At 42.9% G+C, this 27,490-nt stretch overlaps 3 protein-coding genes across 6 annotated transcripts; 1 reads left to right on the forward strand and 2 right to left on the reverse strand.

Moving 5' to 3' along the window:
- Positions 1-947: 947 nt before the first annotated feature.
- On the reverse strand, positions 948-4,986 carry LOC124348666. 4 transcript variants are annotated; one of them, XM_046798938.1, is made up of 6 exons: positions 4,859-4,986; positions 3,470-3,560; positions 3,260-3,387; positions 3,056-3,180; positions 2,768-2,901; positions 948-2,664 (listed from the first exon to the last, which is right to left on the reverse strand). In XM_046798938.1, the coding sequence occupies exons 2-6, from the start codon at positions 3,539-3,541 to the stop codon at positions 1,471-1,473; spliced, it is 1,653 nt and encodes a 550-aa protein (XP_046654894.1). In that variant the 5' UTR covers positions 3,542-3,560; positions 4,859-4,986; the 3' UTR covers positions 948-1,470. The 4 variants fall into 4 exon arrangements, with proteins under 4 accessions (XP_046654894.1, XP_046654892.1, XP_046654893.1 ...); XM_046798936.1 differs by having other exon boundaries at positions 3,470-3,543; positions 4,859-4,877; XM_046798937.1 differs by lacking the exon at positions 4,859-4,986 and adding an exon at positions 4,696-4,852.
- Positions 4,987-16,066: 11,080 nt separating this feature from the next.
- LOC124348664 lies at positions 16,067-22,215 on the reverse strand. The gene is made up of 5 exons (XM_046798933.1): positions 21,864-22,215; positions 21,642-21,758; positions 21,346-21,437; positions 16,435-21,099; positions 16,067-16,350 (listed from the first exon to the last, which is right to left on the reverse strand). The coding sequence occupies exons 3-5, from the start codon at positions 21,428-21,430 to the stop codon at positions 16,238-16,240; spliced, it is 4,863 nt and encodes a 1,620-aa protein (XP_046654889.1). The 5' UTR covers positions 21,431-21,437; positions 21,642-21,758; positions 21,864-22,215; the 3' UTR covers positions 16,067-16,237.
- Positions 22,216-22,336: 121 nt separating this feature from the next.
- On the forward strand, positions 22,337-27,246 carry LOC124348665. The gene is made up of 3 exons (XM_046798934.1): positions 22,337-22,422; positions 22,492-22,618; positions 22,896-27,246. Exons 2-3 carry the CDS (start codon positions 22,522-22,524, stop codon positions 26,915-26,917), a joined length of 4,119 nt encoding a protein of 1,372 aa, XP_046654890.1. The 5' UTR covers positions 22,337-22,422; positions 22,492-22,521; the 3' UTR covers positions 26,918-27,246.
- Positions 27,247-27,490: the final 244 nt, after the last annotated feature.

The raw sequence follows: 27,490 nt of genomic DNA on the forward strand, positions 1-27,490 counted from the left end.
TGGAGGAGTGCCTTACCTGCCTTGGAGGCATCGAGTCAAGAAACCTGATCCCCCTAGTCATAATAATATGTTAACCATGGGTTTTTCCAAATTCAGCAATGAGCCAAATGCTGCATAAAGATTCGCCGTGTTCCATTTATGGCGTGAGAATTGATTTTATATTGGCCAATTGCTGGAACATACGCTTTTATATCCTGCCAAAAAATAGCCAGATAAGGATTGAGAGAATCTTCGTATAAGTAGGTAGTTGAAAATACTTGCAGTTGAACCAGCAAGTTGTCTCCAAGCGGACGGGAGTTCTATTTGTTCTCGTTCTATTTTATCCTACTCGTCATTTTCAGTACTTTGTTACAATGAAGTGAATTTCGAAAATTAATTTTTACGTTGTTGGTTGTACCAGCTCAACTTTGATCTGAAATAGAATTTTTCAAACGGCAACTTTTTGAGAAGAGTGTCGCCTTACCTGTACGTAATGGAGGCATGGAGTCAAGAAATCTGATCCCACTAGTCGAAATAAATATATGTTGACATTGGGGTTTTCAAATTCAATGACCAAAAAGGTGTCTAAAGATTCGCCGTGTTCCATAAAAGGTGCAAGAATTGATTGAATTGGCCAATTGCTGGAAAATACGCTTCTCCTATCCTGCCAAAAAATATAGGAACAAGGATTGAGAGAGTTTGCCTATATATAACTATTTAGGTTGTTTAGAAAATTACCTATATAATCATTAGAAATTTCAGCGTTCTACTTCTCAACACTCGCGAACGGGAAATTCCCCAGACTTTCGAATAACAATGACTTATTTCTCTGTATTGATTTCTTTCGTGTCAATTTAAATTCATTTCGTTAACTTTTTTTTCAATTAAATTTCGTAAAAATCGTACGAGAAATCTTTCAGTGAGACAACTGCGATCGCACGGGAATTGATATCGGTGAAGAAATGCGATTGGTGTTTTTTTAATTTATTTATTCCTGGATGATAACGTCAATAAAAGTACAAAAAGATTAAAAAGATCTAAAAAACCGTGATGATGACTTCAATTAATTCCGGCTGGCATCGTATATACTACCACTGCTATATAGAAAGCGCAGTAAGCACAGCGAACAACACATGCAATTTAAACATGGATTTATGAATACTGTACATTTTTGTTTCTCTCACACGAAAGACTGTATTGATATTAATAGATCCTCATTCCGGAAAAAAAGACACAAGAATAAAACTTTATGGGTGAAAATTTAAAAACGATGAATCCTTCTCCATTATAGATGAACTAATCTTTTACCTACGGTAGTGGATTAAAAAGTTAAAACATTCTTTGCAGTAACGTCACAAGTTTCTAATTCTTCCAGAAAAAGATTTGCATATTGTATCAAAATTTTTTTAATTTTTAAAACTGAGAAATTTAATTGTCTGCCAAATTTTTGTCAGTTTATTTTAAAAATTCCTAATCACATCCAGACAAATTTCAGGGAGCCTGTTCTTCGGCGGCCCGGCTTCTCATCAAACTGATTTGCACCTGGTCGTTGAACTGATCCATCTTGTGGCCGTAATCCCTCATCTGTCGCCGGAACATTTCCATGTTCTCAATGTTGACCAGACAGTCGGCCAGCTCCCGTTTCATGTCATCCAGCGAATGCTCCAGCAGTTGGCGGCTCTGGAAGACTTCCGGGGCCGACTTTCGCCCGCGTCCGTTCATCCCGCCCAGCATGGTGAAAAACTTGTAGAAATTCTCTTGGCTCATCTTCCAAAATCGTTCATCGAACGACAATTCATCCTCTTCGTCTCCATGCTGTTCGTTGTTGGCGTAGATGACGGAATTGTTGAATTTGCTGTAGCTGATTCCGGCCGACGGGAAGGTCACGGGGAAATTGGCGGCCAGACAGGCGTCGACGACGGGCGGCTGGGAGTTGTCTGCAAACGTCACCAACAGTCTCATGTTCTCCTTGACGTCCTTGCCGAAGACGGAGTAGACGGAATCGATGGCGTAGCGCTGGGTGGCCGTCAGTCGGCTGTCGCCGGAAGCGGCCACAAAACAGGCGGCGTGAATCTGGTCGATCCGGTTCTTGTTTTGCGTCAGGAATTGTTGAATGTTGCGCGTGATCTCCTTGTCCCTTTTGGCTCCTTTCGATCCTCCGTATCCTGGGGTGTCGATGATCGTGATGGAATACGGAACGGTCATCCCTTCCTGGTGGTGGATGGTGTAGGCCGTCACGGATGTCGTTTGACTGGCGTTGATGGTGTGGCTGGAATTGTCATCGCGGACGCACTTGAAGCGGAAGGAATCCTTCCATTTGACTCCCAGGATGTAATTGACCATTGCGTCGATGAGGGTACTCTTACCACTTCCGGTCGATCCCATCAAGATGATGACTTTGTGATCGCGGTGGTCGTCGGATGGCGAAACGACGGCGTCCACCCGGCCGATGTTGAACCACCGGAAGTCGTCGCTGCTCAAAACTTCCTTGGCGTTGAGCTGGTAAACGTTGGGATGACCCTGTTTGATTTGTTTGGCGTAGTGATTGCTCTTAAATATCTCGGCCAGTCGTTTGGGTTTCTTCTCCACGATGATGGTGCTGTTGTTGCTGTCGTCGTCGCCGGATAAACTTCCCAGCGCTTTGACGACGCTCCCAATGTCGATGTAAGGCACGCTTTTCGAATCCTTTCATATATTGAAATGATCCGGATGACGCATGAAAGGGAAATTATTAATTTATTAATTTACATAATGCAAATATTCGCCAACGGATTATAGATATAATTACTTTTTCCATATTAGTGTGCTTGTTGTTACGTACGGCCTTGGATACCAGAATTGTTAGGGTGGTGGCGCTTAACAACGCCAAGAGGCTGACAGCCATCAAGGCCCATTGCAAAATCAGCAGATTAGTCGGATAACCTGTCGTGATGGAGTTTAAAAAAACAAATGAAATGCTGTACCAAAAAAATTATTATATCAAGGAATTTAGATTTCTTTTGAAACATTTTATCCAGCGGAAAGGTAAATATAATTATCTCCATGAATTAGGAAATGACCAAATCTTATGACCTACATCTTCTTCTGGAATTGAGGCTACAGAAGTTATGGAACTCGACTAATGTCGGGATGCCAGACAGTGCCGCTGCGACGATGGATGCGGCGATAGATAGAATCGACATTACCAGTGTCGCCACTAATCTAAAAATTTATTCAAAATAATTCGCATATGGTATTTAGGGCATCTTCACATTTTGATATGACTTTCTACTCAACTCACAGTGATCTAGTCCGATTTCGGGAGGCACTTATGCCCAAACTTCCACTTATGATGTAGAGACTTCCAGCCCAGATTCCGTGGCAGATTGCATCGTAAAGAACAAACGATCGCATAAACAATGCAGCTACCTTTGATTGTTAGAAGAACAAAAAAATTTAATTGAAAATTAATAACGTAAACATTTATTCAATAGAGATAGTTTTGACTTACTTGAATGACGATGGAGAAGATTCCCAAGATGATGCAGATGGCTGAAATCGCTCTGATGGCAGCCGCCTTCATTTCTGGACAATTGAATCGACTAAATAAATTTTGGCTTTCATTATTGATCGAAATAATAGCAATAGAATGGGCTGAACTTATGTAACGTCCTAAAATGTTTATTGGTCGGATTTATTATGCACCTGATGTGAAACAGTGAAAGCGGCTTTTACGACAGCACCGACTGCCCTTAAATGAACATTGAACACGTTATATCGGATAACTGCAACCTATTTTACCTGCTGCTATCCTCCAAGGTTGTGCGCATGATCCGAATTTAAATCGAAAGAGAAAAAACAAAAAGAAATTCGCCCTCCTTTATTGGTTAATCAAAAAGACTTTCTTTTATTCCTCCCTGCTTCCACCTTGTTCATTTATTTTCGGTTATAGCTCGCTGACAAATCAAAAACTCAACTGACCACCACCCTATTTTTTTCTGCTGCTCTTACTTGCACTTTTCATGATCTTTTGGGGCGATGTTATCAGTTTAGAAACCAGCTAGCGTATACTGATAATTAGGAATTGCAATGCACGAAATGCTTTTAGGGGAGAACCTTGGGAAATTTCGTTCCAATAAAAATTGCTGATTGTAATCACCGTTATTATTGGATCGAGGTGACAAAGCAAGTTTTGTGGCGCTCCCAAAAGTTACGGAATAAATTTTAAATCACGGGGAACACTTTAAATCCAATATGTGAATCACTGCCACTTTGGGGACCGCAACATTTTCAACTTTTACGTCAATTTCACTTTTTTATCTTCAAAGGCATTAATTTCACAGCCGGATAATTTTTTTTAAGACTTTCAAACGGTGTTTGTAATTTATTCCAATGGTATGGTATTATCCAGCGCACGTAAGAAGTTCACAATTTTTTTTTTCACTCTACAGCAACACAGGGACGGTTTTGTTTCTAGCAGCATCTACATTATTATGCCACTATACTATAGATATGCGTAACTATTAATTTAAATTAAATAACGGAGACATATCCCAGCTGGTAACCACAGGTAAACCAATTCGCAAAATACATTTTACCTTAAACATCTCCGTGATGGGAGCCTGATTAGAGTTAGCTAGCTACAGCACATCGCATTAGATAACCAACTGCCACGGTATTGCATGGTGCAGAAAACAAACAATTTTTCCCAAAAAATTAAATCCAGAATGAATTTACCGGTAATAGTTTTCAGTGATCGAAAGTAGAGCTTTAAGCGAAATCCAAAGTGTGTCAAACTATGTCTCAACGGAGCATTACGACATGTCTTCGTTCGACTTGGACTGGGTAAGAGTCTTTTCAAGGGACTCCTATATATAAGGTGGATTCAGGAAATGCTCACGTACTACCAATACACCCACCGCACTCTCGAACACCCAACAGCAAATGACGAAAGTACACACACAACAATGGTACATGTGAAAGTTCGGTATAACCTTGCGTGAAATCGATCTACGAATGTATCATGGACTCGGGAGAAGAAAAAAGAAAAACAACGAAAATAAACGTGTCAAAGTGAATGTGAATGTCAGGACAGAATAACCGTCAGCCGAAAACCGGTTTTTATATATACACCTTTACCTTATTGCACAATATATACGCTGGAGGTGGAGTTCATTGCTGGAATCAAATCCTAAAGCGTATCTAATAGTTTTTTCCAGAGTTCTGGCTTACTCACCTTGCTCTAATATCGCTTCAGTCGAACTGGGATATGTACGTTAGACGAAAGACGTAGGCAGACCTTTCTCTCTCGTAGACGGAATCCGCCGGCCCACCAAACAGCCACCATTCCATATAGTAATTTAGTTTAGTTAAAGCGGCTTAGAATTTCATTTTTTAATACTGAGTTTAGTTCTTCTTTTATTGGGCGTTATCGTAAGGAAACGGTTACGATAGAGGCACAAAAAAATCCGATGAGAAATGGACCTCCACGAAAGGGACTAATAATATTCTAATTGCACGGTTAGAATGAGATAAAAGAATTATATTTAATTATCCCCTTAGGACGATTCCAAATGAAAAACTTGATTCAAGTGACAACAGTCTATTCGTGCAGTGGAAATTAAACGAAATAGTCCTGATATTGCTGTGCGCGGCACTCTGGCCTCAGGCAAGACCTGTTTTCACCTGAGTATTCATCGGTACATATGTGTCGAATGTTTTCGTGGTAGACGATGTGTCTTTTTATGGTTTTCGATTGAACTGGAATTGAATTTTAACGGAATTTAGTTTCCAGTTCTCAAACCATTTTCGACCCATTCATTGAGTATAGATACTATAACTGTTTTCTATTTCTGCATGTCAATGAATTTCATCTAAATACTCTCAGCCGTGGCACGGATAGCGTTTAAGTATTTCCAGCACGAAATAACTAACCAAAATAATTTGATTGTGGTGGTCAGAATCAGATTACTTCTGCTGCGGATAACCGGCCCTCGAATCATTTATACTCTTTTGTTCTCTTACACAAGGTTTTATTTAATGTATAGGGGGAAATACCTTGGCTCAATGTTTTTTTAAGGAGTTGAAGCTAAAAACAATCTTTCAAACGTAATTATAAATTTGATTGTCGATGTGGTGATCTTGAGACATATTAAATCGGGGAATTTCCAGCAATTTCAATGTCAGTCAATCCTATGCTTGTTGGCGTACGTTTTGATTCAAGGTTATTAGCAAGAACGCTTTCACTGACAAAAAAAGGTATAATTCAAACACACGTCGGCACCGCTTATAGGTAGACGTTGCTGTTCGCTATATCTAGCGAAATCGGTGGTATTGTTATAACAACGCATACGATTATATCGAGTTTAATTATTTCCGCGTGCATTTTCGTGATTTTTCAGCAATTGCCTGCGCTTATTTGTGCTGCGTCATTTGTGTCATAGGAAACCGGATGCGTCTCTCGTTATAATTTTATTTGTCATTCAAATAATATTGGCTGGATAATTTCAATTTAATTTAGTTAGTCTGCAGGCTATCTTTTCTATAAAATTCATGGCAATCAACTATGTGGGATTGCCAAATAATTTTATAAAAAAGGAATAAGTCAACGCATGAATTGTAAAAAGAGAATTAATGTTAAAGAACCTTGACAGAAATCTCCGTAACCCTTGCGGCGGCTTATCAGCGAGAAATATTTGAAAAAAAAGAAAAATTTGTAGATGACGATATCACGCAAGTAAAATCAATTATGGATGACTCATCAAACCCACGAAATACTCAAAAATTATGGTTGACTGGAGAAGCTGACGAGAAATGAATTTACTCGACAAGTCGTAAAAGAATTCGCAAATGATAAACAAAAATGAAACTAAATTGCAGCTCGTCGACTATAAGGAGATAATAATCTGTACCCATGTTGTCCTAATCCTTTTTGTATTTCAAGACCCGACGACCAAAGAAAATTCAAGAAATGTCCACAAATAATCGATAGCAGCAGAACCCTGAAACGAGTTACAAGTTACAACTCGTTCTTTCTCTTTCGAAATATTAGTACACTTGTTGGAAAACAAACGTCCTCGGATGCCAGTTCTACCAGTATATAAGGCTGGAGCGATATCGTGACGGACGCAGTCTGGGTAGGTAGACGTCATGAGCGAAAATTGACAAGGCCACAGCCGCCACGCCCTTTTCCTTTGTAACGCTACATTTTCGCTTGTAGACGATAAGAAATTCCGACCCACCATCGGCAAGTGAGTGGTAATCATGATTTTGTTTTTGTTGTTATTGTGATGCGACGCGATAAAGGGTTCCTGGTCGCCTACAACGCAAAAATAAATGTAAAAGTGTAAAATTCGCAAAGATACCTCCATCCTTGTAACTCTAATTCATGATGAGCGCATTTCGTTAATTCCACTAATTCAATAATACTCTCATCTTGTAGATTTAATATTTTAATCAATTAATCGAGAGAAAACATCTTTGATCAGGTTGACACTGCGGCACTGATCTATAAAGAAGATTAGATAAATATTTCAAATGTCAAATGAGAGCATTATGTATTCATTTCTTAGTTGGCACGTCCATTAATTTTAAAAAAAAGTTTGTAGAAATCCTTTTTTGAAAATACAAAAACATTTTTCTGAATTACAACCATCTGAATTACTGACAAAAGTTCAATAAATTTAAATGTTTCCAAAGTTTCAAGTGTACGCCGTGTCATCTAGCCTACTTTGGAGAACGTGAGAAAAAATTTAAAACTTTCCAAAAGAGGCTTTCTGCTTTCTTGGGTTGTTGGGCACGTTGCTCGGTTTCCTCTTCAGATGACAATGGTTCGTTTGCATTCCCTGTTAAAGAAAACGTTGCAATCATTTTCAATTCACAGGCTTGATTGCTTTCTCCAGCCAATTTCAAAAGAGTATTAGTCGACTAACCTTTTGATGTCACGTCGGGTTTCTGACCATCTTCTTCTTTCTTTTGGCAAGGCTTGGGATGAGCTTTCCCACTTAGATTATTATAATAGTTTTCAGGCTCACATGAAAAATATCCAATTAGTCTTCCATCTTTAAAGTGGGAAGAATGAGGGAATTGCCATTTGGGTGCAATGCCACGGCCCCTGCCAAGTCCATGTCCAGTTTCTCCGCCTGCCTTGGTTTCTTCCGTTTTCCTTGTGGTGCTGCTGGATGAAGTCGATGCAGGATCACTGACTCTTATGTTGGTTCCACTCATCTTGCTTTGACAGCGAGGATCGGTTCCGCTTCCACTGGCAGACGCTCCGGAATAGTTTTGATTGAGTTTCGATGACGTTTCTCCTCTTCCGGAATTAGTCGATTCACCGGGACTACCAGTAGAACCCATTGCCAACAGAAATCCACGACCACGGCCGCAAGATCCCGCGTTTACTTTTCCTGGCTGGGCGGTGGGAGTCACGGGACACTTATCCTTCTTTGCTGCTGGTACTGCTGGAAAAGCTAGACTTTGTTGCAGCTCCGTCAATGTTTGCAAACGAGTCAAGTAACCGGGCTTTTGTTCCTCGAGCACCCGGCTCTTCATTAAACTAAGGTACTCTGCTGGACTTAATGCGTTTGAACGGAGGGCAGTCGAATCCAGTGATTTGGCATTGGCACCCACTTGTTCCAGTAGACTCAACACTTTGCCTTTAGCCATGTTTAAATCGTCTAAACAGCTCGCCATGATGTCTTCCGTCTTCAGTTTTCTGTTGTGATTCGATTCGTATTCAGCCTTCATATCCAATAGTGTAGTTTTAACCTTTACTGTAGTCTTCACCAAGGAAAAATGTTGATAAACGTGGGCAGATGATGGGCAGTTGCAGAGACTGTCCTTACACATTTTCTTTTCAAAATTAATGATTTTAGCAGGTTTCTCGCAAGTTTTCTTGCACTTTTCGCAGTTGTAAGCCGAAAATCCCTTGTCGCATGGCATTATCACGTTACGCACTTCCGTTTTTTCCATGACAAAATTTTTATTGGCTTCCATGTTGCGACCACATTCTTGCAATTCTCGGCGAATCTTCTCGATGTCTTCAATGGTTGAAACAGCTCCATCTAACTCCATTTCAATGTCTTTAAGTGACTGTTCCAGTTGCTGCCGTCGTTGGATCACTTCGCGAGTCGATTTCAAGTCCTTGCCGTTTATATTCTCCAGCATGTTGGAAAATTTGTGGAAATTCTGACTCTGATCACTGACTCTACCGTTGGTTTCACTAATCTTGCTTTGACAGCGAGGATCGGTTCTGTTTCCGCTTCCACTGGCAGACGATCCGGAATAGTTTTGAGACTCTGATCTCGGTGACGTTTCTCCTCTTCCAGAATGAGTTGATTCACGGGGACTACCAGTAGAACCCATCGCCAACAGATTCAATAACATGCCACGACCACGGCCACAAGATCCTAAGTTTACTTTTTCTTGTTGGGCGGGAGTCACGGAATTCTCTTGCCATTTGGATGCAACGCCACAGACAGTGCCACGTCCACGACCAGCTCCTCCGCCATCCTTAGTAACTTCCGTTTTTCTTTGGCTGCTGAAGGATGTAGTAGATGCAGGATCGCTGACTCTACTGTTGGTTACACTCATCTTGCTTTGACAGCGAGGATCGATTGCACTAGGCGTTCCAGGCCCGGCCGATGGAATTTTAGATGAGCCGGAATAGTTTTGAGCTGATCTCGATGACGTTTCTCCTCTTCCATAAGTCGATTCACCGGGACTACCAGTGGAGTCCATCGCCAAGAGAAATCCACGACCACGGCCACAAGATCCCGCGTTTACTTTTCCTGGTTGGGCGGGAGTCACGGGACACTTACCCACAGATTCGTATATAGCCTTCATATCCAGTAGTGGGGTTGTAACCTTTTCTTTAATCTTCAACAATGAAAAATGTTGATAAACGTGGGCAGCTGGCGGGCAGTTGCAGTACCTGTCCTTACACATTTTCTTTTCAAAATTAATGATTTTGGCGGGTTTTTCGCAAGTCTTCTTGCAACGTTTGCAGTTGTAAGCCGAAAATCCCTTGCCGCATTTCACCTCCGCCATATTAACTTTAGGAAAATTTTGCTTTTCGCAAACGATTTTGCTATTCAACAAACTGAGCGAAGATTTAGAATTTTTAGACTGGATATGATCCTCTCTAGACGGAATTGACACCACAGGCTGGCCATCGCGGATCAATTTGGCCGTGATGTCGGCCATCTCACGAAGCTTGTGCAGGGTGACAATTCTCTGCTGATAACCGGGACGATGTTCTTGTTTCTCGGCGGCTATCATCAGGTCAATGTAGTCGGGTGTGGAGAAAGAGTGAGGCCGCAGGGCGATTTCATCCAGCCGCTGGATGCATGGATACGTCGCTTGCATCAACTCCATCAGTTGCGACTCGTGTTTCTTGATTTCCTTCTCGATGCGGGCCAGCAACTGCTCATTGGTAAGCGCTTCACTCACAGCCCCTTGGTACTGTTGCCGGATGGCGTCGGATGAACGCTGGATCTTCTCCTTTACCATTTCGTACCGGTACTTTTGATTGAAGTGGACATTCCAAGGGCATTTGCATATCATACAATTGCCGCTTGTTCGGTCCATGACAGAGCAACGGTGTTTGCCGTTGTCGTGAGCCTGTCGACAAGGGAAGTGGCAAGTTGTGCGACAATTTTGGCAGTTGGTGGTGAACTGGCCCGTTCCGCTGATGTCCGTCGACTTGGGAACAAGCGTTTCAAATTCAAAAGCTTGATTGGCATCCATCTGATCTTCATTTTCTTTTAGAATCTTCTTGATTTTTTCAAGCTCGTCTACGCGTGTCAACTTCATTTCGGTCTTCATTTGGAGGCCTTCGACCAGGGCTTCAAGCCGCTTTCGTTCCTCGAGCACTTCCCGAGTTAGCGTCAAAGATTTGGATTCCATTACACCCAAATCGTCAAAGAATTTGTCGAAACCGCCGACTGCCATGTCAAAGTAGGTCCGGTTGAATTCGTTCGTCTGGCGGTCGCCCTTGTTGGAAGTAAAGAAAATTGAATTGTTAAACTTGTGATGTAAAGGAAGACCGGTGGATGGATCTATGGGTGACGGGATACCGGCCTCTTTGACTGCGCCAAGAACCGGTGGCAAAGCGCCGTCAGAAAACGTCACCATCAGCCGAATGTTGTCCTTAATATCTTGGCCAAAAATAGACAAGATGGAGTCGAAAATGTACTTCTGAGTGGCCGTCAGTCTGGGGAGAGACGACTGGACGACGAAACAGACGGCCTCCAATTGTTGAATCCCGTGACGGCACTGGAAATAATCTTGGATTTGCTGCATAATTTTCTTGTCTTTTTCCAGACCACGAGTGTCACCAAATCCTGGAGTATCGACGACGGTCAGAGAATAATTCAGCCGGGATCCTTTCATCTCGTACAAGTCGTAGGTTGTCACCAAGTCCGTCTGACTGTGAGCTTGTGACTTGTCGGCCGGCTCATCGATCAATTTAAAACGAAAATCGTCGTCCCACTCGACGCCCAGCACATAATTCACCATAGCGTTGATGAGAGTACTTTTGCCGGAACCGGTGGCGCCCAGCATCAAGATGGTCCGTTGACGACGTTTGCCGGCCAACGCCAAGTAACTTGGTTCCCCAAAAACGTAATGGCCAACACCCTGGGTCTTTGTACCGTGACGTTTCTTCAATGGCAAACGATAAGCGTCGATACCAGGCCCAACGGGACACTTTTTGCTTACACGACGGACGATGTGTGCAGCTCTTTCGGCCTCTTCCAAGGTTTCAGCTTCCAAAATCGGTGTGGCCGGACTGTAGAAAGATGATCCCGCGCCATCATTGCAAACTGCTCGGACTTGAATGCAGTAGGTCGTACCAAGTTCCAGAGGTTCCAAGGTGATCGTCGTTTCCGTTGTGGATCGCTGGATGAATGAGGAATCCTGATTGCCGGCCATCCAGCAATCAATCAAGTAACAGCTAATGACAGGCTTCTTGTTCTTGATTTCTTTGACGTGTTGCTCGGAATCCTTGGATCCAAGCATGCGGTTGCAAATCGATCCATCCTCAAAGTCGCTGGTACTGACGACATCTTCTGACCCATCTTCTTCTTCAATCTCGGCATGGTCCCAGGAAATGGTGATGCTGTTGTCCGTCACGTACCGACACTGCAATCCAGCTGGCGGCGGGCAAACCGGATCGATTGTCACCTCAAAGCTGACCGGACTGAACGGACTCCTCCCTCCAGGTGTCACTGCGGCAACGCGAAACACGTAACTCTCCTCCGGTTTGAGATAGTTGATCGTAATTCCCTCGGAATGATGTTGGATGGAATCCCACCTTTCACCGGATCCATCAATGTTGCGATACTGTAAAAGATAATTAGGCTCCTCGACTTCTTCCTCGGTTGTCCAGCTCAGCGTGATCACGCCACGATAGTTCTTTTCAACTGTGACTGGACCAGGAGCATTAGGGATGGTGAAATTCACATTTGACTCGAAAGAGGAGTCGTACAACCGCAGGAATGGCAACTCAGCAGCGCCACATATCGGCTGATGGTTGTAAAAAATGATGTAACGGACGCTGGAGATGTCGCTGTTGTTTTTAGTCACCCAGTCCGAAAATTCTTGAGCGACAGAAATGAATCGTCGATCAGCAGCGGAGCGATGATGATGAACTTTACCTTCCCTGATCCTCTCGGCTGGATGAGCTGGATGGGATTTAGTAAACGCATCAACGTAGGACCTCAATTCTTGAACATTAGTGTCCAACTGCTCGGATATGCTGGGCAAATGAAGAACAACGGCGAGCACATTGTGACTTACATTCTTGATTTCTTTTTCCAGTTGTTTAAATTCAGTCACCAGGTGGACACCAGGTAACTGTGAGAGCGTCTTCAAAGTCTTCAGTTGTTTCCGGTGATCAATGAGCCAATTTTCAAGCTCTTCCGGGATGAACGGGGATTTTCTTTCGACTGCTGCAACCATTTCCTCCATCTTCTCTTCCGGCTCACCACCTCTTCTAATTGAAATGGTCCATTCGTAGAAAGCTTGTTGCATAGCGCTCATGAATTCATTCAGACATTTATCAAAGTCATTGACTCGTTTGGAAACGGCCAGTGGAATCCAGCAGCGTTGGACAGTCGAGCGTTGGCTGATTTCGGTCTTGATTGCGTCCGTTTCCATGCGGATGTGCTGCCACTGGTTCCACATCAACTGGCACTTGATGACCAGATGTCGGGAGACGTCGATTTTATTTTCCGGCAGCTGAATTATTCCGGTTTCGGTCGGCATCAGTTTGGCGAGTGGATACAACCAAATTTTCAATGGAACAGCCTTGTTGACTTGATGATCTAATATCTTCCGGCAGGCTTCGTACTGTTCGGCTACATTATTAGACGTCCAGCTCTGATGTCCTTTTTTAACGCCCAGCACATCTTTGTAAAGAATGCACTGCAAATCTGCTGGAACGAGATCATGGCCGCCGTCTTCCTCGTCGCCTTCCTTGTCGTGATCCAGCTCCAATTTCTTCCGGCCATCCGACAGACCTTTGGCAAAGAAATTGGCGTAGTCAAACATTTTTTCTGAAACGGATGCCTCAGCGTCGTTGGTGGTCGAAACTTCCGGATTTTGGAAGACGCAAAAAGCCTCCAGGCCGAATTTGACCGCCACGACAACGTGAGTGGCCTTATTCTTAATAATCCTTTCCGGCCGGCAGATTATTTCCAGTTGACTTCTCGGGTCGATAGAAACTTTCTTGCTGGAAGAATGACAGCGAATGGCCACTTCGGGTCCTCGACTTGACGATCTCGCCCGATCAGAAATGTACTGCCAAGCTCCCGTGAAAGGTGAGCGGAAAAAACCCGCCGTCAAACTCATGGCCGAGTGATCGTCCAATTCGGATAGCCACGAACTGTGATCTTCTTTTTCAGTCGTTTGCAAGGCACATGACATGGAATGAACTTTGACAGTTTCTTTCCTTTCGGTGGAAACGACCGACAAGCGGGACACGTCATCCGGGTCCCATAAGCGAGCATCTGGAACAAATTATACATAAGTTACTACCACATTATTACGTAATACTTCATTTATCTCAAGTGTTCGACTACAAAATGGATTTAAAATCGGCAAATCAATGATAAACGTAAATAGATAAAAGGCAATAAAATAGGTTATGCGTATTATTCAAACAAAACTTATTCAATGCCTCGTACCTGACCCTATTTAAGATTTTAAAATTTAAAATTAAAATAAGTGCATTTATAATATTTTGTAATTACTTTTATAAAGGTTATGCACATTATTTTAAAAAAAATTATTCAAGGCTTCATTAAAATTTTAAAATTGAAAATTACCAGACATAGACACAAGGACCATGTAGGCTACGGTTGAAAATCATTTTTAAATAAACTATTACGGAAATGAGATTTAATCAAATTTTGAAATAACGTGGGTGATAAATGCTATTTAAATGAAGATGTTATTTGTTTAGACTTACTCGGTATGGCGAAATCCTCGACGTAGTTGTACAGCGTTCCAATCACGAAACTGCGTCCTAATGCCATCATCTTGATGCAATCTACGTGGTCGGCCATGCTGTTTATAATCGTCTGCTAGTTGCAATGAAAACTGTTAGTGGCGTTAACACTAATAACAAGCTAGAAAAAGACAAGAATTAATTTACTTTCAACTGTTTACAGAGTAGCAATCAACACAACACTGCTGATCGGTGAATAACCCAAGACTAATGAGAGCTAGCCCAAATTGCTCGAGGGCCAAGAGGCGGAGCTTATTCGAAAAAGACACCCTCTTGTTAAACTTTGCCACCCCCCGACCTACCCCAAATTCACCACCCGCTTTTATGTGGGAAATTGAAACTGGCGAAGGCGACACGAGCATTTGTCTCGTCGACACATAATTAAAAAAAAGAAATACTTGTATTCTCACAAAACAAGACCTCGAGGTCGATTTACCTTATTACCCGTGTTCAGCTTAAACTTTAATTTTGTTTTTGCATTTTTCATCAGTTTGATTTCTAACCCGAATAAAATGTGTAAGACTTTACAATTATGTTGAATGCCATCTATATTAATCGAGCTAGCTTGAAACTTGATGAAAAAGTTTATTCCGAGCCAACAATTTTCTGAATTTCCACGCCTTTTTACTTTTCAAATGTGGAGTATTAAAAGGAATGGAGCAGTTACACATCCTGCGTTGCGCATTCTCCGCAAATGCGAAAATCTCATTTGTGTCCAAGCTGGTGTGTGTCGCCTACAGCGTCTTATGGGAAAACCAACTTCTCCTCGGTAATAAAATTGTTTTCTTATCTATGACTCTGATTTTCCCCCCTTTTCTTCCTAACAGTGAATACTTTATTCATTTCTCTATTACCTAATTTTTATTTCTATCCCCAATTCCATCTGGTTAATTTTTAATTAATTTTTTTTTGTGACTGGTTTTTTTTTGGTCTCTTGTAGCAGAAGAATTTCGTTCGTAGCGTGGTCGATTCTGTGTAGAAACGTCTGCTACAGGAGACGAACAAAAAAACCAGTCACAAACAAAAATTAATTAAAAATCAACCAGATGGAATTGGGGATAGAAATAAAAATTAGATAATAGAGAAATGAATAAAGTATTCACTGTTAGGAAGAAAAGGGGGGAAATCAAAGTTATAGGTAAGAAAACAACTGTTTTAACGGGAAGAAGTTGGTTTTCCCGTAAGACGCTGTAGGCGACACACACCAGCTTGGACACAAATGAGATTTTCGCATTTGCGGAGAATGCGCAACGCAGGATGTGTAACTGCTCCATAGAAAGAAAATTTAATGGCGAAACAAAATGACAAAAACACAAAATCAAGACAACCAAAGCGTAGCAAAGTTTTCAATTTCCCTAAAATTAAAAAGTATAATTAAAAAAAAAAAAATCAGCAAAAATCTGAAAATCTGAAGTCTTGTGTGAAAGCTAAACTTTAAAAAAATCAATTAGCTAAAAGATACAATACATTCATGTCATTACTCGGATTCATTAGTGCAATCATTTTGAAGACTTAATAATCCATTAATCGCAAGAAAACATCTGTGATTGTCAATGCGGTATTGCTCTAAAAGATAGCTGAGATAAATATTTAAAAATATAAAATGACATGACCGTTATGTATTCATTTCTTAGATGGGACAAAAAAAACTGGATGATTAGATTGATTCATTATTAAAAATCCCTTTTTGAAAAGGCAAAAACATTTGTCTGAATTAGCTGTCATAAAATCAACGAAATATTTTTCATAGCTGCAGTTACGACGAGCCATCTATTTCCATGGAATCCAACTTTCAAAAAAAGATACGACAATGTTTTTTTTCTTCTTTGTTTGTTTGTTGCTTTGCTCGGTTTCCTCTTCAGAAGAGAATCCGTTTTCATTGCCTATTAAAGAATACGTTACAATCACTTTCGGTTCACAGGCTTGATTGCTTTCTCTATGCAAGTTCAAAAGAGTAGTCGACTAACCTTTTGATGTCACGTCGGGTTTCTGACCATCTTCAGCATCTTTCTTTTGGCAAGGCTTGGGAGCTTTCTCACTTGATTTATAATAGCTTTCAGGCTCACCTAGAGGATGTCTAACTTGACGTCCAGAATTGGAGTAGAAAGAAGCACGACCAACTCCTCCGTCTGCCTTGGTTTCTTCCGTTTTATTCCTTTGGCTGCTGGCGGGTGTAGTCGATGCAGCGACTTTATTGTTGGTTCCACTCATCCAGCTTTGACAGTAAGGACCGGTTGCGCTTCCGCTTCCGCTTCCACTGGCAGATGTTCCGGTCGAAGGAATGTTAGACGAGCCGGAATAGTTTTGAACTGATCTTGATGACGTTTCTCCTCTTCCAGAATGATCCGATTCACCGGAGCTGTCAGTGGAATCCATGCTCAACAGATAGCCACGACCACGGCCGCCAGATCCCACGTTAACTTTTTCTTGTTGGACGGGATTCTCTTGCCATTTGGATGTGATATCACGACCACTGCCATGTCCACGACCAGCTCCTCCGCCTTCCTTGGTTTCTTCCGTTCTCTTTTGGCTGCTGGCGGATGTAGTCGATGCAGAGACGTGACTGTTGGTTCCACTCATCCAGCTTTGATAGCGAGAATCGGTTCCGCTTCCTCCGGCTGGCGGAATTTTAGACAATCCGGAATAGTTTTGAGACTCATTTCTCGATAACGTTTCTCCTCTTCCGGAATTAGTCGATTCACCGGGACTACCAGTAGAACTCATCGCCAACAGACGACCACGGCCGCAAGATCCCGCGTTGACTTTTCCTGGCTGGGCGGTGGGAGTCACGGGACACTTATCCTTCTTTGCTGCTGGTACTGCTGGAAAAGCTAGACTTTGTTGCAGCTCCGTCAATGTTTGCAAACGAGTCAAGTAACCGGGCTTTTGTTCCTCGAGCACCCGGCTCTTCATTAAACTAAGGTACTCTGCTGGACTTAATGCGTTTGAACGGAGGGCAGTCGAATCCAGTGATTTGGCATTGGCACCCACTTGTTCCAGTAGACTCAACACTTTGCCTTTAGCCATGTTTAAATCGTCTAAACAGCTCGCCATGATGTCTTCCGTCTTCAATTTTCTGTTGTGATTCGATTCGTATTCAGCCTTCATATCCAGTAGCGTGGTTGTAACCTTTGCTGTGGTCTTCACCAAGGAAAAATGTTGATAAACGTGGGCAGCTGGCGGGCAGTTGCAGTGCCTGTCCGTACACATTTTCCTTTCAAAATTAATGATTTTAGCAGGTTTCTCGCAAGTTTTCTTGCACTGTTTGCAGTTGTAAGCTGAAAATCCCTTGTCGCATTTCACTTCCACGTTACGCACTTCCGTTTTTTCCAAGACAAAATTTTTATTGGCTTCAATTTTGTTATCACATTCTCGCAATTTTCGGTGGATCTCCTCCATGCCTTCAATGGTTGAAAGGGCTCCTTCCAACTCCGTTTCAATGTCTTTGAGTGACTGTTCCAATTGCTGCCGTCGTTGGATAACATCCCGAGTAGATTTCAGATTTCGGCCGTTCATTTCTTCCAGCATCGTAAAAAATTTGTAGAAATTCTCCTGGCCCATATCCCAGAAAAGCTCGTCGAAACAGAAATCTCCTTGATTTTGGTTGGAAGCATACAGGACCGAACTATTAAATTTACTGAACGTGATTCCGACCGACGCGGATGTCACGGGGAAATTGGCAGCCAGGCAGGCCTCGACGACGGGAGGATCAGCGTTGTCGGCGAACGTCACCAACAGTCTCATGTTCTCCTTGACGTCCTTGCCAAAAATGGAAAGAACCGAGTCGATGATGTAACGCTGGGTGGCCGTCAGTCGGCTGTCGCCAGAAGCGGCCACAAAACAGGCGGCGTGAATCTGGTCCACACTATTCTCCTGTTGAGTTAGAAATTGATGAATGTTGCGCGTGATTAGCCGGTCTCTGACCATTCCTCGCGTGTCTCCGTATCCTGGCGTATCGATGATCGTGATCGAATACGGAACGGCCATCCCGTCATGGTGGCGAAGAGTGTAGGCTGACACCGAACTCGTTTGGCTTATCGCCTGGTTCCTGGCGGTCGTTTCGTCTTCCCGGACACATTTGAAGCGGAATGGATCGTTCCACTTGACGCCGAGAATGTAGTTCACCATACCGTTGATGAGCGTGCTCTTGCCGCACCCAGTGGCGCCCATCAAAATGATTATTTTGTGCTCACGATGAACTTCTGGTGTAGCAGAGGCGTCATGGTGGTCGATGTCGAACCAGCGGAAGTCTTCACTGACCGATATCTCCTTTGCATTCAGCAGGTAAACATTCGGTTGGCCTTGCTTAATTAATTTTGCGTACTGATTGGTCTCTTGCGCAAACATTTCAGCTACTCTTCCAACTTTAGCTGAGGTTGTGCTGTCAGCTCCCTTGGGGAAATTTTGCTCTTGATTTTTAACTTCATTCTGTTGACGATCAAGGTCTTGCTGATGGATTGGTGGGCTTTCTTGCACCGGAGGAGCTGGTTCGAATGTTGAAATTTCCTCTGATAAAGTGTCAAATCCTGTTGCACGCAATTTTTCTGTGGAATTCCCAAAGCGAATTGTTACAGGTGAAAACTGGTGAAGCTTCTTTGTTGTCTGGCTCTTCTCTTTGGCTTCACTCTGCTCTAATACGTCCCTCTCAGTCTGCTTGAGGATTGCGGATGCTTGATGACGGGATGCCAAATTTTCTTGCGCTGGAGGATCTGGTTTGATGCTTGGAGTCGCCTTCTCAAAGCGAGCATCTACAGGCAAATTTTGCTTCTTCGTTGGCTGGCCCTTTTCTGTGATTAGATTTTTCTCTTTTACGTTCCCCTCAATCTGAACATCAGCAGCAGAGTCCTGTTTTTGAACTTGCTTCATAGAATCGTGTTGTTTCGTCAATTCAAACGACTTTTTTCTTACGTTGGCGGGAGACGGAATCGGCGGGGTACAATTCACATGCTCACATTTGGTGTCTTTCATACTGCCCAACAGACTGAACGATGGCTCAGAATATTTATTCTGGATCTGACCATCTCTGGGAGAAGGCGGGATTGGCTCTTTCCTATCGACATCTTTTTGGGCAGGGCAGTCTTCTTCAACAGTTGGATGAGCACTTTTAATAGGACCGAGTTGTTTGACATTCCGCGTCCGCAGCTGCTGATGGTTGTACACTGTTGGTACAAGGGAAGTTTTAAAAGGAGGAAATAAAGTTGAATTCGGTGAAGGACTAGGAAACTGGTCTTCTTGACTGTTGAACGAAGGCTGGATTGACTCGGTTGCAGCAACTTTGGGATGGTCTCCCACAGAATACGCAACAGTTATTACTTTTCCATCGATCATGGACGAAGAGAATGGTACCAGTCCTATCTGGTAACAGCTACCCAGCGATGTACTCCTGCTACTGATTTTTTCAAAAGACGCCAGCGATTTAGCAATGTGTTCAATCCGATGTTTCCCACTAGTCGCAATCCAGAAAACGGGAGTTTTAAAAGATTCACGATTCCCCAGTAATTTAGACAGGCGGTCAATCAGCGGATCTTGGACATAGTCCATTTTCAAGATTAAAACTCTGATGCGTTTTCCATCACCGTAGGACACACTACTATTGATTTCTTCTAAATCAGACATGGGCAAATTAGTGCCTGACAGAATTGAACGCATAATCTCCACTTCTTGGCGACGATGAATCATCCAATCGTTCATTTCGGTCAGCAGACTTGCAATAGTTTTAATTTTGACTAACATTTGCTGCGGAGGGTCCATATTTATGTGAAATTGCGAGTAGGAACTATCAATTTTCTTCCGGAGCGGAGTCAGGAGATCAAGAAACTGACACATTGCCTTCTCAAGTGGAGGAACGCGATCGATGGACGGGTATTTTGAAATGGCATAACTCTCCTGTACGATCGTCTTCAACATGGCGAGTTGCCTTTCCATTTCGAACTCGACGTCGTTCATCTTCTCTGACAAAAGCCGAGCTTCAACTTGTGCCGGAATAGATTGCAAGATAATATCCATCGGCTTCCACTTTTCATCATTAGCAGAAGTAATGGCATCTATTAGTAGTTTACACGAGTCCTCGACGGTTCCGTTCTTGACGTTCCCAGCGTCGATGCTGGAAAAAATGGTGCATATAACGGAGTCTAATTCGGTCGGCTCTTTTTCGGTAAACACATTTTGAACGATGGTCTTGAAGTAGGTTTGGGCTGCCACATAAAGGTTTCCTTCGGCGCTGGCTTTAGACTCGATTTGAAAATTGAGAGGTCGTCTCATCGAAATGATTAGCTCGGCTCCATAGAAGACCTTCTTAACCACATGTGTAGCCTTGCCACCAGTAGTTAGCTGATACTCAGTCATTTTGGGTTGGTCTAAATACTGTGGAACGAATTCCTCTGTTCGTTTGGTGATGCGGAAGATGACGTCAACTTTTGCCATGTTGGCGTCTTCGTTTGGCGTAGGTTCTAGGTAACCAGCAAACCAGAGACGCTTTAAGTCCACGGATCCTCCTTCAATGCTTTGATCCAGGTGCGAATGGATGCCTAGCATGTGACGCTTGAATTTGTCCGGTTGCTGGAAGAAGAACGAGTTCTTCACTTCGCAAATGCGACTGATGTCTTTACTGTGCCTAAGTACTCTGATAGCACCTGTTGATTGAAAGGAATAACATAAATTATATTAGTGTACAGGTTGGAGGTTGGATTAATCATATATTGTCATAAAAAATACAGTGAGTAAAAATATCTGTTAAAATCTTGCTCTCTACAACAAATATAGTAGCAGTGAAACCGATAACAAAATAATTCATAATAGACTATAAATGATACTCGTATCAATGAAAAAGTTTGACTGCTACTAGACTTTTATCCAGCAAATGAAAACACAAATTTCACCTGGCAAAATGTTGTCGTTGTAATAATTGTAAAAGTCTCCGACTTGGACGGCGCGGCCCAGAGCGGATAATCGAATGGGATCCATCTCTCAACTATATAAAAAATTAAGAAAACAGTAACTAAAAGGTTTTTACATAAAATATGACAGTTGCCACATAAAACACAATACTTTGACGTTTCTTTAATAAATACAAGTGCACTTGTCCAAAATTATCAATAATTCACATCAACTTTTCATTCAAGATGGGATTATATAACATATGACGTGATATAGCATAGAAAAAAAAAATAATTACCGGCTTGAGACGAAAGAAATCCACTAATAAGAAACCGAGGATGATTTTCACTTCTGATATTTTGACTGATTGGAGCTCTGCAAAATGCGTCCTTAACTTGACCCTAACGAGCACCAACTGCCATCGTCAACAAATCGACAAGATTAAAATGAGAAATTTTTAAAAATAAAAAATGAGTCATCTTGCATAATAATTTAATAGCAAAAAAGAAATTCAAATTACCACGACGACGCCAGAAAGCCAACAAGTTCAACCAAAATTTAAGAGCTCTTGATATAGTGCACACTCAATGACTCAAAGTCTGTCTCCACAGTCCACACTGTGCCAAACTCTGAAATAAATCACGTAGAAACAACAACAATCGAACAATAACGTGAGAAACTGCGCATGTTGTATGTTCTTTTGTCGACCACGACGTTATTCAACTGCTGTTCGGATTTCGCATGATGGAAAATTTTACAGAACATATCCCCCTCCTCCAAGGAATCAACTCGAAACCGAACACGTGGGAAAGGAGAGGATGAGAAACCAGAAGCTCAAACCGCAATAAAGAAAAATAGGAGGGGGGGCGAGAAAAAAACTGTTTGAAAACCAAAATTTGGATTTCCAACAAGTTCGAACAAGACCCAAGATGGAGGGCGGAGCTTATTTTCAGAAATGACGTGATTGGCCAAAGGCATAAAATCCAAAATTCTCCCTCGGCAACAGATTTTGAACGTTTGGTTTACACTTTACACACACTCAGACACTCAACAGTTGATAACCACCAACCGACCGTAACGTACGTTATAACTCAAAGGCTATTTAATAATTGATTAATTGATAATTGTCTACTTTTATAATCTATCAGAAAGTGAATTAGGCATAGAAGAAATTCAACATGGCTGAGGAAGAGGAAGTTATGAAAATTGCTGCTTTGGGTCGCCGTTTCCAGCTTGGCGACTTATATAACCATCGTAATGACTGCATTGTTTCAGGTAAATATTTCTCGTTTTTCCATGTTGCTCTTAAATTTGTTGCTTAAAAAAACAGATATTTTGCATTCAGCTATTGCTAATTTTGTCGATGAATCTTAATGCAATAATGCATTAAAGAAACAAAACTCTGTTGTGGTTAACTTCTTTCTCGCACTGTGAAACATTTGTGCGCCTTTGTGCAACCTTTGCTCATTCATGTAATTTCATTTTAAATGTTGTACGAGGGCATTTCCATCTGATTCAATTGTTACTAATGACACTACACTTATTGTAACAGGCAATGGGCAGGATTTGGCTTCAGTCACCAATATCGCAAGGCAGCTGAACTTGGAAGTTACTTCGAGCTCTTCAGCAAGCAAATGGGAGCTGATGGATCTTGATGAGCACCTTCAGGCCAGCGTTGTCTCGGGACTTATTGAAAAGTATCGCGGCGCCAGCAACTTCGTGAACGACGTATCAGATCCCTCCCAGGAAACTGTAACACTCAGATGCCACGTCCAATCCAAGAAAGAGTCATTAGATGTGAAGGCGCTAATTGAAAAAGAAGGCTCGTTTCTTTTAAACGACGAAGAAGAAATGAAAAAGTCGGAAGCTACTCACGTCGTAGTGGGTGTGGTCTACGGAGCTGAAGCTTATTGCGTCCTGACTCAGGATCTTGACGTAAATGACGAAAACGATCGAGAAGAGGCAGAAGAAAAATTGACCAAGCTGTCAGCCAAATTTCAGAACGCGCTGGAAGACGGCCAAACGTCTACCGATTTCGCTGACCAATTTGAAAAGGAAGAAGTTAAACAGCTTAACCGAATGAAATGCCGCTTTTATGCCGATAACCAAACTCAGGCAGTCCGGGAATGCGGATACTTTGACGCTTACAAGAATTGCCTCAAACTCATCGAGCAAATACAGAAGTCTGACGTCGAAACCAACAAGGCCGTCCCAATCGCCGCTGTTCTCTGCCCATTGAAGGTTTTCACCAAGCCGACCGGAGGATGGCAACCGTTCGAGTACCGAGACGTCGATGCTGATCTGATGGCTCGTTGTTCCTCTATTCTGGATGAGCTGGATCAAGTCGGCGTCAAGTTGGAAGCTATTCGCAAAAATAACAAGAAAGTCAATCGTTCCTCTCTGCGTCAATTCCTCGATGCTGTTATTAAGTACAAGGAACTGGCGAAGAAGAGCTTGAAAAATGCAGTCGTGAAAGCTCGCGGATCTGTCGATGAAGACGACAGTGAAATCGAAAAAATTGCCGACATTGTCGAAAACCATCCGCTTTTCAAACCGTCACAACTGCGACTTTGGCTGGCCTACAAAGAGGCAGAGGCGGAAATGGCCGGGAAGTTGGCTGGCGTGCCCGGCATAATTTACATAGTCGACAAAAAGATGTTGGAGAAAGAGTTAGCTGATTCTTATGAGACGAAGTATACACTCGTCTTATCTGTACCTCCACTGGATGAGAAAACAGAAGAGATTTGTAAGGAAATGACGGACTACGTTGAAGATTACACCAAGCTGGTGGCAATTGACAACGACGTCGACATGGAGGAAGGAGACGAGGAGAAGGACGATCTTCCATGGCACATGGTACCGCGTAAGAAAAAGCAAGTGATGGACAGAATCCGGGAGTTTGCCAGTCACGTCGAGAAAAACAAACATCTGGAGAAGAAAGTTCGCTTCGTCATCACTCCCGTCGAACCGGGTAAAGCAACCTGTCGTTATTCCGTCTACGAGGATGGAAATCTTCTGAAGGAAAACTTGAGAGAGTTGCCCACTCCGCCCACCGGTCTCGTGATTCAATTCGCTTCCGGTAAATCGGGCAAGAAAACGACGCGTTCAATCCGTCTAGACTGGGAATATCAAAATCTCGGCTACCCATTTCACTTTGTCGTCGAATCCAAGCCGAAAAACAGTTCCGATTCTTGGATGCAGCAGAAGACGGCCAAGGCCGGCGAAACCCAAATAATCCTTAACGTTTTGAAAAGTGGATCGGAGCTGGAAATTCGAGTGGCGGCCGACACTGCAATTGGACGTAGTGAATTCAGCGATGTCATCGACACTTCCAACTTTGATATTTTTGGAAACATTTCTGATGAAGAAGAAAAGAAGCCCAGCAAACAAGTCCATGTCCCTCATCAAACGAAGCAAATGACTGGCCAAGCAATGAAAAATGGATCCGCTCAACCGACACCCAAGACCGGGAACAAAGGGACACTCCAGCCTCCGTCTGATCCGCAAGTCGAGTGGGTAACCCAAACAACAGCAGAGCTGACGTGGTCTCGCCCGTCCAAGGGAAGCGGTAAGGGGAATTTTTCTTACCAAGTTCGTTATTTGCTGAAAAACGATGAAGATGACTCGGCGTATGAACAACTGGATGTACCGTCCACCGAGACCGGATGCCGTTTGGAAAATCTGGAACCGGAGACAAATTATTTGATCAACATTTTTGCAGTCTCTGATGATGGGCAAGAGATTAGCGCACCCAGCCAAACAGTTGAATTAACAACAAAGTCAGAAGAGGTCCGATTCGCCGAAACGATTCTGAACAAATGCAAGAAAATCGGCAGCTGGAATGGCATGGATTTGTTTGCTGTTCCGCTTACGAAAACGACTGGATACCGAACAACGGCCGATCGCTTCGTCTTTGGAAGAGGAGATGGCCAGCAGAAAGGGCGGATGCAGCACAGAACAATTTTGGTGATGGGCGCAACCGGTTCCGGCAAGACGACGCTAATCAACGGAATGATTAATTATATTTTCAACGTGCAGTGGGAGGATACCTTCCGCTTCCAGCTGATTCAAGAACAGACGGCCGGCCGCTCCCAAGTTGATAGCCAGACCAGCCGCATCACGGCCTACGACATCAATCACGCGGAAGGATTCCGCGTTCCGTATTCGCTGACTATTGTCGACACGCCCGGCTACGGCGACACCAAAGGGTTCGACAGGGACCAAGAAATCACCGAAATGGTCCGCAAGTTTTTCGAGAACAAGGACGGAATCCAGGAACTGGACGTGATTGGCTTTGTGGCGCAAGCTTCCCTGCCTCGCTTGACGCCCACACAAATTTACATTTTTGATTCTGTTCTCTCCATCTTTGGCAACGACGTCAAGGAGAACATCAACTTCTTATTGACGTTTGCAGACAGCCAAGTTCCGCCCGTCTTGAGCGCCATCTCCCAAGCTGGACTGCCATGTCCGATTGATGCCGATACTGGAAAGCCCCTTCACAACAAATTTAACAATTCCGGTTTCTTTTGCTCCAGCCGCGAGTCAGGAAACACAGCCGATAAATTCAACCGATTCTTCTGGCAAATGGGCATGGAAAACTTCCAGCGCTTCTTCACTGTGTTGGCGACGATGAAAACCAAATCTCTTTCCCTAACTAAACAGGTTCTCGACGAACGGAAGCGACTGGAGTCGACGGTGGATGGGCTTCAACCGCTCATCAAAATCGGCTTGGCTAAGATGGAGGAAATGCGGAAGACGAAGCAGATGATCACCAATTGCCAGGCCCAAATTGACGCCAATGAAAATGTCGAGTTCGAGGTGGAAGTCAATATGCCAAAGAAAGTTGAGAACCTTTACGGATACTTGACGAATTGCACCAAATGTCACGTCACTTGCCATAACCCGTGTGCCATCCCGAACGACGACGGCAAGATGGAGTGCTGGGCCATGGATTTCAGTACGCCTAGGGAAACTCGTTCCTGTCGCATCTGCCCGGAAAAGTGTATATGGAATATGCACGCTAATCAGCCGTACAGGTGGGAGTACGTGACTGAAAAGCAGGCCACTTCATCCGATGCTATCAAGCAAAAGTACGAGGCGGAATTGAAAAAGAAACTGACGGCGGAGGAACTGGTGAAGGAGCTGGAAAAGCACGTCGAGGACAACAACAAAATCGTCCTGCAGAGAGTCGACACGGTTTCACGCTGCATCCAGCAGCTGGACGCCATTGCCCTGCGTCCGAATCCGTTCTCGACTCCGCAGTACATCGACCTCATCATCGACGCCGAGCAACAGGAGAAGCGTCTCGGCTTCAAGGAGCGGATTGAAAGTTTGAAGAAGCTGCGCCAAATGGCCGTCATCACCAGCAAAGTCCGGAACAACGAATCCCTTTTGACGACTGACCGGAAGGACGACGTGGATGGAGAATCGACCGATGATGAAGAGGATGACGGGGAGACGGCCGATGCAGAAGATGACGATGGCGCCTCATACCAAAGTCTGGATGACAGAATGAAAAATTTGATGAGTTCAACCGACGGCCAGAAGTTCCAAAGTTCATTTTTTAATCATTGAAAATGTGTCGTCCATTCTCTTAAGAAATTTGTCCGAAATTGTTCCGAATTGTGTCATTTTTGTTGATCGAATTCTTTAAGAATACTCTTGGTTTTTTTTTTCACGGGCAATTTGTTTCGACTTTTGCTGATCTGGATTTTGCTTTTCTCTTTTTCTTAAGATTATTTCCCACGCTTTTGTTTCGGTGTTTTGGTCATTTTATTTCGTCATCGAATTTTGCTATTCTTAATCCTCTTACTTTCGTTCTTAACTCCCTTAACACATTTGAAATGCGTGGAAATAAATTCAGAAAACTATTATGTTCAACTCGGAATAAAATGTTTCATCAATATTCAAACTCGGTTAATAATGACTAAACTTAATTCTTCCAATATTGTGAAAGTCGAAACATAAAATTTCGATTATTAGGAATGAAACTAAATTACAAAAGAACTATTGAAATAAAAGAAATAACACAAGTGAGGAGTAATTAAGACGTTGCGCATTTACAACAACTCGGCCTTGAAATCCAATAGGTCTTAGATATTTGGAGAGAACTGAGAATGCAAGTATTTTTTTTTTAAATTATGTGTC

Source organism: Daphnia pulicaria, chromosome 7, assembly GCF_021234035.1.
Source record: "Daphnia pulicaria isolate SC F1-1A chromosome 7, SC_F0-13Bv2, whole genome shotgun sequence".
Lineage (NCBI taxonomy): Eukaryota > Metazoa > Arthropoda > Branchiopoda > Diplostraca > Daphniidae > Daphnia > Daphnia pulicaria.